Here is a 12298-nt window from a genome sequence, read left to right as displayed (position 1 = left end):
TTTACCCTGATATTGTGCCATGTCCTTTGACCATAAAGTTTCTGTTCCATACTGAGTTTCATCATATAAAAACCTAACCTCTGTGGCACCAGCATCTTCTGCATTCTGTATCAGTTCCTGAGGCAGAAAAAAAAATCAAGTATAATGCAGTAATATTGTACACATTCTCGCAATGGCTTTTGAACTTAAACAGTACAAAATAATAAGCAAGTGTCTCAAGTAATCATTTTCATACTTTTCAACCAAAATAATTGCATCCAGTTTATCTGAATGAGAATAGGTATCATTATAAAGCAAATATTCAGACAAATATTATAAATGTGGTTTGAATTCAGAGTTCGAATACCACACAAAAGTAGTCACAAAGTTGAGAAATAAGCTACTAAACTGTTACTACTACTATGTTATCCTGAATCAGAGCTGTACAACACAATATACACGAAGAAAGAAAAAAACCTAAATTTATCAAAGTGTATTGTTAAGCACTTACAAACAGCTGTGTAACAGTGAGGCAACAATTCACAAAAGAACAATACACAGCACTCTTCTTTATGTCAACTGAATTAGGTTCAAGTTAACATTTCACAGTATGAACCAACCATTTAAGGGCCACGGTGCTCACACTTCTAACACCCCTCCAGCAAAGGGTTGCAAAACAGTTCTGACCAGTAGCTCTCTAAGTGATGAACCAACAGAGTAGCTTCCCTGCTGAATGAAACCCACAGACTGCAAAGAGACTTATATTAAGATTGAGTATTTGTTAAATAGTGCTAGCAGTGGTGAGAGCTATGGAAAACTAAAATCAGTAAACTAGTTCTGTAAATACAACCATTAATAAAATATGCCTATCCAGTCCCGTTTTCATCAACAGTAGACATGTAAGCGTGATTATAAATACCTAGGGGATTACAGCCTCACACAATGCTCTATTTACACTGAACCATCACAGTCTATCAGGGCTCCAGACATATAAACATGTGTGTATGTTTATGTGGGTGTGTGCAAGCTTGGCATAAGCGAGTATATCAGCTGAATTGAAAAGCAACATAGATGTATCACGTGCAATGTATTCACAGACTTTAATTTCATTCAGTTATGTATAAAAGACTTGATAGCAAGATGAACTTGTACTTTAAAAATGGATCAACTAGCAGCAGGTATTTCAGATTAAATTGCATTGAAATATAAGCTGAGACTAAAATAAACTCGCTGTTATTATCTGGTTTCAAAATTATGACCCTCTGATTTTGTATTTTGTGACAGTATGTTCAGTCTATAATGTATATTATATTGTCACTTTTACATAAATCTGAAGCATTATGAGGCAGCAAGAAATACACCTACAGTTCAGCATAAATAAGAAATGTTTAAAGGATCTTTACAAGATATTTATTTGCAGTTCTTCTTCTAAAAGAACAATCACAGCAGTTATTAATGAAGACACAGAAAGATAGCCCAAAGTCTCCAGCAAATATTAAATACTAAGTATAGAAATCACCATGTAGTCAAACTTGTATTCATGCTGTGGAACCGGGGGTAACTGCTACATTCAGTTGTAACAGCATTGTATCTGAAGAATCAAAACACTGAAATAAATTTTATGGTGTCAGCAAAATTCCTGGTAGCAATCTCTCCCTAGCAATCTATTAACTCTAAATTGTACACTATTAAAATAGCATCATTTCTACTTTTAGATTTATCTATCTGATTTCTAAGGACATTATCTTATTTCTTCATGTTGGAATGAAAATTTGGGTTTAAATTTTTGAGGAGGTCTGAACCCTTCATAATTCAAATGCATTTTACAGATGCAACTTGTACTGGGAAATAAGAATGTAAGCACCCCTCCCATGTACAGACACTGCTCAGAACATATCCAGGAGGCAGTCTGCCAAAACAGTTGAAGATATGCTTATCTTGGGCATTCCCACTAAGCATAATCAGCTTCTAGTTCCATGGTTGCAAACAGGACAACAGACACCAGGAACTGTCATCATCTGTCAACATTTGTATTTGTGTGTTCTGTATGTATGCACGTATGGATATATAAGATATATCTCTACCAAATCCCTTTAGTTAGAACCTAGTATTCCCACACACTAAGGAAATTAAGTGCCTACCACCCATGTGATGAAGCATGCTGGATGAGAAGTTTAACATCCAACTAATCACCCCGGATACTCTTCCAAAAAAAAAAGAAAGAAAAAAAAAAAAGGAAAACAAACTGCCATTTCCAAACATTAGCATAGGAAGCTATGATAAATCACACAAATCATCTACTGCACAAACTCAGAAATGTTTAAAGAAAAAAACAAACCAAAAAAACTATACAAAACACGCAACTCGCTTTGCCTTTTCCATAGAAATAGAAACATGTATCTCCTGGGAATATAAGATAACTACCACAAGATTTGCTGGAAAGTGTTGAACTTCACTATTATGTCATGCATATTAAATGACTGTTAACAATACTATTTATTGTCTACCTTAAGAATCTGTCCTCCCTCTGGGTATCTTCTTAATATATCCTTAAGGAAATCAACAAGTGGTGGAGTTGTTTGTCCAAAACGACCTAGAAACCAACAAATAAAATATTTTTTTTTTTTAAAACTGTGTATTATTCTACTATGCACTTAATTTCAGAATTAAAAGAAATTCTAAACAATTACTGGGAATTTCAATAATTTCTTTAAATTAACTCAAGGCCTGTTATTGTAAAATCTTGTATTTCCAGAATCAACTGTGAATATCCAAAATTATAAATCTTCTAATTTAAAAAAGTGAAATAGCAGTCTTGATGTTAAAGTCAATATGCTGTTTCATGTCTAGATGAAATAAATTTGGGGCTAAGTCTTTGCAACTGTTATACCACAATTTGAAGTACTTGATGTTCAGCAGTAGCAATTTCTAAAGGACTACTACTTTTAAAGCTGCAGGATAGTACTCCAGGGCAGCAGTGGCTGCAACTCTTTCATAGCCAGTGATGATCCCTACTGACAGCTACAGACAGGCAGAGAAGGTTTTGGTTCTAGTGTACACTTCCTGGTCAGATGTACTCTGGCAATGGAGCTGGTGCCAGCTTTGGTGTAGCCAGGACCTAACCCTGGACAGAAAAAGAGTCCAAGGATTATGAACATCTGCTCTGAGAGAAGTCTATCACAAAATGAAAGGTTCAATACACTTAAATTCAAACTTCAGTCCAAGACTAAAGGGCAGCTCCTTAAACCAGACCTGTAAAACATGTCCTTCAAACAAACAGCAATTACACCACCCTCACCTAATGATGCCCCGTCTAACACTTTCTTTTAAAGTTACTAACAAGTAATTATTCTGTCACTCTCCCTCTCCTCTGCATGTATATGTGTTTATGAAGCACACAGACTCAAACACACATGCATATTCTGGAATAAAACACTAGGAAAAGAAGCAAAGTGGAAATAAGGGGACAAAAAAGATCTCTATTTGCTGAGAAAGCATCAAGTAAAAACATCATTTTGTCTTTCAAATTTTCTTGTGTCACTCTTTAGTCAAAGTAACTTAAAAGCATCAATGAAAAAAAGCTGCAAGAAATTGCAACTCACAGCTGAATGCGTGTGAAGTATTTCATAACTTCTGTTATTTTTCATTATACAGAGGCATATGAAAGTCAATGAATGAAAGTTTTACTTTATGAAAGTATGCAATATGCATACTTCATAAATAAGGTGAACTGATCCATAGAAATTATCTAAAATCAAGGGACTTCTCTACGTTGGGCAGGCAGGTGGAAGTGCTTAAACAACACATTTCATTCACCATGGCAACCACAAAAACAGACAAGTAACTTTTAGGTGATGGGACTGAAGATAGACTTTGCTCTCTTTGAAACTAAGAGCAGAGCTGCTCGATGTATGTCACAACAATTACTCTGGCTAAAGATCATTATTTACTACATCCTATCAAAGGCTGAACTGATTTTTCTTGAGTATTAGAGCTGCTCATATTTAACACAAAACTGGTATCACAAATTTCAAGGAGAAACTCGTTCCACCATAAGGGCAGTCAAGCACTCAGGAGCCCAGAGAGTCTGTGCAGTCTCTGTCCTCTGAGGCTTTCCAAGCTCACCAAAATCAACCCTCAAGCAACCTGGCCTGACCTCAAAGCTGGCCATACTTTGAGCAGCAGGCTGGAGTAAAGACCTCCTGATGTCCCTTCCAACATTAATTATTCTGTGATCATATGAAAAGATTATGCAGTATTTGATAGACACCAGTGATGAATGAACACAAAGGGGACATGGATGATCTTCAGAGTACTTCAGCAATTCATGTGCTTGGCCCTACTGACCATGCACTTCCAAGGTAGGAATTCAGGGCCTTTCTTGACTCATCTGCTGTAAGGAAAACCACCTCTGAACTGAAAGACTCCGGAATGAAAACAAATGGCTGACTTTAAAGCTTTCAGATGTTTTAGATTGACTTATATCAGAACTGTGGGTCAGGAAAAGTTAAGCACTTTATCTAGACATTGACTGCTTACACAGTGACATCTCTAAGAAAATCTGCATTCCTAAGCACAAAAATATAGCAACAGTTTTTCTTTCCCAAATATTTCTTAGAGCCACTTTATTCTGCATATACTTGCATGGCAGAAAATAAGACCCTTTATTTAGCCTATCACAGCCTACATACAGCAAAAGATCAGAGCATGCAATAAAGAATGACAGAAAGAAAAGAACTTGATGTCATAGAACCACGAGGTCCATTTTCATAGGTGTTTTCTGATCACTTCAGGTTCTAGAGAATGTGAACATGAACTTCTGGCTAATATACAAACTTCCCTCTGCCACTAAAAAAACATAATCCAGTACATTCATGGCTTGCACAAGTTAAGAACATTCTGTGAGACCAAATGAAGTATCTGTAAGAAAATAAGGGTTTTCTTCTTCATCCTATCATCCCATAAGCATTTATCTCATTGCCTTACAATAAAGTTATTATTAGAACAATATTAATGCTAGAAGCTAAATAAAATAATCATTACAGATTTTAATTAGAGCATTTCTGAAGATATTCAGGTGTCAAGATACATAGAAAAGATACACCTTGAGGTTTTTTAATAAAAATGTAAATAACACCCAGAATCAAAAGAAAACCAAACTATCAAAGAAAAAAACCCTAAAAAAACCAGAAGAGGTCAAGAGCTTTTCACTACTGTTATAGTTTTTTACATGGTGGTTACTGAAGAGATATCCTTTCACTGTCTGAATTGTTTTCAAGTATTCAGCTTATCTTATATGAGACAAGGCAGCTACAACACTGCTAAATTCTACACATTATATTACAAAGAAAAAAAATAAACACCAAGGCTCTTCAAAAGAGAAGTTTAATTTTCCTGGAATGAAAAGAACAAGTGACAAACCTAAGATTTCCAAGAAAAATAATTGCTTCCCATTTAAAGAAGATAAAAATTTCAATTAACTCCATATTGCACTACAAACTGCTTTGAGCTTCAAGTTTATAAACAGAGACAAATATTTTCCATACCTCCTCCTTTCAACCCTTTTGACTGAAGCTTCACAAAAACTTGATTTTGAGACTTCTGAAGATCCCCAATTTTGATACCATCAGACAACTGAAAGAAAAAGTAAGATAGATCTTGATCAAAAGTTTCAGTTTGTTAGTAACAGGACCAAAACAAATCAGGTGGAAAAAATGCCTATAGAAGCACACTTAGAGCAAGTCATGGCCTCTTTTTTGTACATTTGAAAAAGTTTTGTATTCTGGGAAGTTCTGGAAGCATACGACTAAAGCAGTTACTGTTCTAAGGTACATGCATATAAAGGAAAATTAACATATACAGGAAGTACATGGTTTGCATACTCACGTACATCTGGGTATGCAATTTCACAGGGAGTTTAAACTAAGCAGTATCAGCACAAAGCAGCTAGCAAGACTCAATGTGTAGACACAAAAGCATGTCAGAGAAACACCCCTGAGGAATTCAACAGCCTCATCCCCCCATTACCTCTACATGCAGACCTATCACAGCAGTATTAAGGTTGAAGGAACCACTGAAAATCACCTAATCCAACTTCAGTGGACTCACCAGGAACATCACCGAGAAACTGAGGCAAACTAAGCAACACATTCCTTAGCAGCCATTGGGAAAACTATTTAGTAATCACAGCACAAAATGGTTTTGTTGCAATTGTAGTTTCATATGATGTGTGTCTCATTCATATACAAAGTGTTGCTAGAATACTCATACATGACATATGTTATCCTGCATGCTACAGCAACAAAAGCAGACTTAAAAGGCCACCATATTAATTAGAAACTACATTAAAATATTGTTATGTGAAATTATACTACTATATTAGTCTCAGTTTATCGTAAATTTTGAGACTACTTTCTCACTTTGATGGGTAAAAACAAATCCCTAGAAAGTAGTTGGTGTTTACACAGACATAGATGCTTACAATCTAACTGCATTTAATAAGCAAAACACAATCCTAGTCCAGAGTATGTAGTCATTATTTAACAACATTAGTGAGAAAAAAACGTTCTTTTTCACATACATGAGTTTTAAATAGTGATTAAAACAACAGTGTGTTTATTCTAAGTTCCTAGAGAAGTGTTGTACTTGAGTTGATCATTCTCAAGACATAAAATAGTTTACATTGGGTATAACAACTACTCAGGAGTCACTAAAGTAAAAAACAATCCACAGAATGCTGCAACCCATCACCAAGCATTAAAGGGACAGAGTAACCAAATATTCTAAGGTACAATTTTTGTACCAAAACACCACCAGAAACTTGGACATTAAATAGATCCAAACTAATAGCTTAACACTGTAAGGAACTATGAGAGAAATACTAGATTTTACTTAAGATCTGTAAATTGCACATAACAGTTCTAATGGAAAAAAAAAATATTTGCTGATTAATATTCTATTACTCAGAAAAATAAAAAATAATTTGATCCCAATAAACAGGAGTTCAAAAGTTTATAAAGGATTCTCAAATTTGCTACAGTACAGGGTAAATATTCCCATATATGTCCTAGTTTATTATAAAAAAAAAAACCAAACAGAATAGCAATTATAATCTGCTTACTGACTGTTCCCTGCAAAAGATAAGTTTTCTGTACCAGTCAGATCCTCACTTTCAGGCACAATTTAGAAAGTGATACAGAGTTTGTCCTCCAAAACAGGAAGGGCTGGTGAGAACAAAATCAAGGACATACAAAACCAGGCAAGAAAACAAAAGATAAACTGCACAGACAGTTTGCTTCAAACCTGAGCCCTCAAAGACTGTGTTCCCCAGGTTCTTAAAAGCTTCCTGAGCAATAAAACCAAGATCTGTGTCTTTCCTTGTATCACAGAATGGTTTGGGGTGGAATGGGACACTGGGAGATCATGTAGTCTTGACTTCCCCCCTCCACCATTGCCATAAACAGGAACTAGATAAGGTCTCTCAAAGCTCAATCCAACTTGATCATCGACATTTCTAGTGATGGAGTATCCACTGCATCTCTTGGCAATTTGTTTCAGTGTCTTAGCATCCTAATCCTAAAAAATTTCTTCTTTGTGCCCAATCTAAACTAACTCTCTTTTGGTTTAAAACCATTGTCCCTTGTCCTGTCACTTCAGGCCTTGGTAGAAAGTCTCTTTCCATCTTTCTTATATACAGAATTAAAGGCCACAATAACGTTTCCCTAGAGCCCTCTCTTCTCTACACATTTCCAAGTCCCCTTGCCCTATTTAACACTAATTTCCAACCTCCTCTCTCCCCTTCTTCTTTCTACCCATCCCATCCCATCCCACAAGGTCTCCAGGTTTCCATTTCCCAAGAGCACAGCTAGCAGCACACCAAGCGGTACCCAAAGACTGACACCGGGCTGATGCCTCCAACAGAATAAGGTCATTCATTCATTCATTCATTCGACTCTCTCCTGTGTCCAGACCTCAATTTTTAACTTGTCAGTTTCCTCTCACAAGGATGTCAACTCTGATCTTGAAACTGGCCAGAGCAGCAAGAGGGCAAACCAAGCACAATCAGCATGCTCAGGTCAATTTCCACTCTCCCCAACAACATAAATTTCCACTCTCATCAAGCACATCAGCACTCTCAGGTCAATTTCCACTCTCCCCAACAAATAAATAAATAAAGCGATAAAAACTCGGATAACAAAACTGGCACCATCAAGAGCGGTATGAGCATCCCCGTGCCTCCCAAGAGACCCACAGCTCAGGACCCGCACACGCCGCGGTGCGCACGCGTGACACGAGCGGCAGCCGGCTGGGGACTGCCCGCAGCACGGCACTGCCGCTCCCTCCCTCCCTGCCGCCCTCCCTGCCGCCCTGCCGGCCGCCCCTCAGCTCACCTCTCTGCCGCGGTGCCACAGCCGCTGCTCGGCGGCAGGGAGCCCGGCCTCCGCCTCGATGCGCCGCTTCACGTCCCGCGCGGCCGCGGACGGCGGCAGCTCGAAGGTCCTGCAGCCCAGGCAGTCATGGAGGACGGTCACCCGGGCCAGCCTGGGGCAACACGACAGATACCAGATGAGAAAAGGCTCGCAGCGCCGCCGCCCGCTCGCTTCCCCCTCGGGCACCACGGAGGCCCGAGACGGGCGCCGGAGCCCGCGGGGTGCAGGGATGGGCGGGCGCCTGTCCCGCCACTCGAGGGGAAGCGGCGGAGCCTCCCGGAACCTCCCCGCCCCGCCCGGCCCGCACTCACATCCCGCCGCCGCCGCGCACAAAGGACCGCTACTCGCCCCGCTACTCGCCCCGCTGCCGGCGCTCCCCGCATGGGGAAGGGGTGGGGCTGCGCACGGCGGCGCCCGGGAGCGCCCCGCCCGGAGCTCCGCGCCGCGGAGGAGGCGGGAGGAGGAGCGGGGAGGGGTGGAAGTGCCTCCCTGAGAGCGGCCGGGACTGCGGAGGTGCGGCGGGGCCCTGCGGGAGGCTGCTCCGCCTCGGCCCCGGGTGGCGTTTGCCGGCTCCCCGCGGCCCGCTTCCCCCAGGGCCTTCGGGGAAGAGGCGTCTCCCGGGGCGAGGGAGAGGCTGCAGCTTAGCTTGCACGGCGTGAGCCGTGACTGAGGGTGAGATCAGAGATGGTACCGCAGGCACATCCCTCCTTCGGCAGGGAAGCATGCTGGCGCTTCTCGTAATTCCCAGCATTCAGGCACCAGCGTAACGCGAAGTTACAGCTGATAAAATGCATTGTTTCTCAAGGATGCAAAACACGGAAGGAAACATACTTTTTTGCTGTTTGCCGGAGAGCCTGTCATAGGTCATACACCCTGCCCTATCTCACAGGGTGTATACTATGTTCTAAACACCATTCAAGACAAGGAAAGTTCTTTTGCTCCTGAAAACTGAGACTTGTTCTGCCTGTGATCCCAATGAGTTGAGAGGGCCCTTTGATAAACTTGTGGAGGGGGCCAGCAGAAATGCCTCTGTTCATTGTGTGCAAAGTTCTGTGCCTGGTTCCATGGGCTGTACAGCAGCCCTGCTCTAAAGGAGCTGGGGGATACCCGGCTGAATGTGAGGCCAGAGTGCTCTCTTTAAAAGAGTGACCTGCAGATTAAGGAAAGCGAGTCTCTGCTCAGTGGCGATGAGGCTGGATCTAGGATATTGTCACCAGGACATAGTGGTGGTTTTGGGCTTCCTCTATTCCCAGAGGATTACTAATATGGTCAGGGGCCCAAAGCACATGACCTACAAGGAGTATATGAGGGGATCTGGGCTGTTTAGTCTGATGATGAAGAGAGTGTAGGGTGCAGTATGGTAACATCCTGCATGTACCTGAGGGGCACTTGCAAAGGCCATGGACCTGAGCTCTTCTTAGTAGTGCAAGACTAATAAGGGGCAATGGCAAAAAACTGTAGCTTGGGAGGTTCACATGAGGCAGCAGGAAAAATCCTGTAAGTATGAGAGGAGTTGTCCAGAGGCACTCTTCATTGGTTTATTTCAAGGCTTAACGATGACTGACCTGAACCAATACTGATCCTCCTGCTTTGAGCAAAAATACTGACTGCAGACTTCCAGCGAACAGTTCATTCCAACAGGTCCTCAATTCCAATCCCTGACTAAACTAAAAACATGTATGACTTTACTCTGTGACAGGAAGCTAAAACTGATGCTCGATAGCCAAAGGCAACAGAGTTTCTGTGGAAAGGAAAAAAGACACAATGAACCCTTGCAGAAAGTGTATCAAGCTAAGATAAAAAACCAACAAAAAAACTCCCACTAAAATTGATGGAAGGCTGAAAAACCCACAAAGTTCAGGTGGATCAGGATCCAATACAATATCTAAGTAGGCAGAGTTTGGCCAGTGCTATAACAACTGATTTCATTCATCAGCAATATTTGTATATTGAATTCTACAGGATTATAAGAAAATGATGAAAATATTGTGAGTCTGATCATGCTTTCACCAGAAATAACTGAAATTTCACCAGAAATACAAAAACTATTTTAACAGAAACAAGATGTTTCTCTTTGCTTTAGTTTATGTATTTGTTCATTTTTCTATCATTTCATCTTTTAAACTTTCCATTTTGTTACATCCCCCTTAGGGTTTGTCATCACAGAACTTTTCCTACTCTGTTCAAAAGAATGAAAGAGTTGCTTTCTAATCTCTTAATGTTTATCTTTTTGCTTCTTAGTACCTGCAGAAGGGTATGTCATGAGGGACACAAATGTGGATGACTGGGCAAAATGGAAGGAGTTGAAACCCAGTGCAATTTGATCCATATCAGCTACTAAAATAGTCTCCAGACCAGTTGTGAACCACCAGGCCACATTGGCAAAATCTAATTCTTCTCTGCCTGGGATCACAGGAGTAGTTTAGTATATTATGAAGCATACACAATTTTTTGAATGGGACCCTAGAAATGGGCAAAGCTATCTCAACTAACAGCCACCTCTGCATGCAAAACTTCTCAAATGCTGGGACGCATTCAGGGCATGGACCATCCTGCTGTCAGTGTCAGGCTGAAGTTCCCCAACTTATGCCACATCACAAGACAATATTCACAAATTATGTCCTGTGAAGATTGAACATTAATATTGGAGGGAAAAAAAAAACCTTTATGTATCGCAGATTCTGTCTAGTATGTGACCTCTTTAGCAGAAGGGAAGAGTTGGGAAGAACTGGTATCACAGAACTGGAACCTTTCAAGGTTCTGGACAAAGGGGTTGGAGTTTGGAGCTATTAGAAATAAGCCATGTCTGTTTTCCTCACAAATCTGATCCCCTTATTTTTTCCTGATATCTAAATAAAAATGTCCTAGAAATTGACAATACAGAAATTACACCAACTGAAAAAACAATACATATTCCAGCTTGCCAAATTTTGCAACAAGAAAACCAAACAAAAACCAAAAACAGAACAAAACATTTTTTAAAATCTCACTTATCCATTTGAGAACAGAATTTGGACTGTATAATCCTAGTGAAGTTCAAGGTATTACATACAAATTTGTTAGGCAGAACTACTAAAAATTATTTTACATGACAATGTTAAAAAAAATTCATTTGACCTTACCAGTTAGGAATTTTGGAGCCATGGTAGTTACAAAAAACCCTCAAGTTGTATATATAAAAGGCTTGGGTCTCATTTGAGATTTTTTAAATATTATATGTAGGAGTTCGTATAATAACATTTTTATAAGCACTTTTCCAAGCAGAACAGCATTTAGATTTAAAAATACATGAGGAAAATTCTCCTGTGGCTATACATTAATTGTGTTTGGTTCAGAATGAAGTCATATAATTCATACAAGAGGGGACATGCATTAAAAAAATTTAAAAAATTTGTAACAGTCCCTGTAACATTAAATTATTTTTATAAGACAAAACAAAAGCCAGTTTCATAGAGACTTTCCCTTGAAGACAGGAAAGTCTGCATTGCAGAATCATCTCATATTTCCAATTATTTAAGAGAAACTGCAGTAGCAGAAAAAAGATGTATGCAAGTCCCTTCCATCCTGTCAGTGTGATTAGAAAGACGGAACGGAGTCTACAAGAGGGGTATGTGGTGTGATAAAAAAAGACATTACTAGGTCACTCCTGCCAGAGGAAACCCACTGCAGCACAATGGCTTCCAGTGCAGCAAGTGACATTCTGCAGTGCTGGCAGGCAAGGTGCAGTGACTCAACAACTTCATCTAGGTTTGAGACAGTGCACACCAAACTTGAAGCAAAACTTCCTGTGACACAGCAAGCACTTACCTTCATTCTTAAGTCAACTCTGTAAATGTTATTAACAGATGTTTTCAACATTGTGCCCTATTTCCCAGCAGACAGAGATTACA

General features: G+C 39.9%; 1 protein-coding gene across 2 annotated transcripts in view; it reads right to left on the bottom strand.

The window, feature by feature from the left end:
- Positions 1–12298, bottom strand: part of SACS (sacsin molecular chaperone) — a 58660-nt gene that overhangs the window by 26057 nt on the left and 20305 nt on the right. Inside the window, exons 1-5 of one of the 2 annotated variants that reach the window (XM_085062902.1) lie at positions 8720–8817; positions 8370–8520; positions 5526–5613; positions 2487–2572; positions 6–117 (exon numbers count right to left, since the gene is read on the bottom strand). In XM_085062902.1, coding sequence (XP_084919028.1) covers positions 6–117; positions 2487–2572; positions 5526–5613; positions 8370–8520; positions 8720–8721 — 439 coding nt within the window. In that variant the 5' untranslated portion in view covers positions 8722–8817. Of the gene's footprint in view, positions 1–5; positions 118–2486; positions 2573–5525; positions 5614–8369; positions 8521–8719; positions 8818–12298 lie in introns of those variants that run through there. The other variant, XM_085062892.1, reaches the window with a different exon arrangement.

The sequence above is a fragment of the Lichenostomus cassidix genome, chromosome 1 (assembly GCF_008360975.1).
Source record: "Lichenostomus cassidix isolate B80296 chromosome 1, HeHo_3.0, whole genome shotgun sequence".
Taxonomy (NCBI): domain Eukaryota; kingdom Metazoa; phylum Chordata; class Aves; order Passeriformes; family Meliphagidae; genus Lichenostomus; species Lichenostomus cassidix.
The sequence above is the reverse complement of the archived record's forward strand: the minus strand, read 5'-3'. Positions and strand labels throughout refer to the sequence as shown.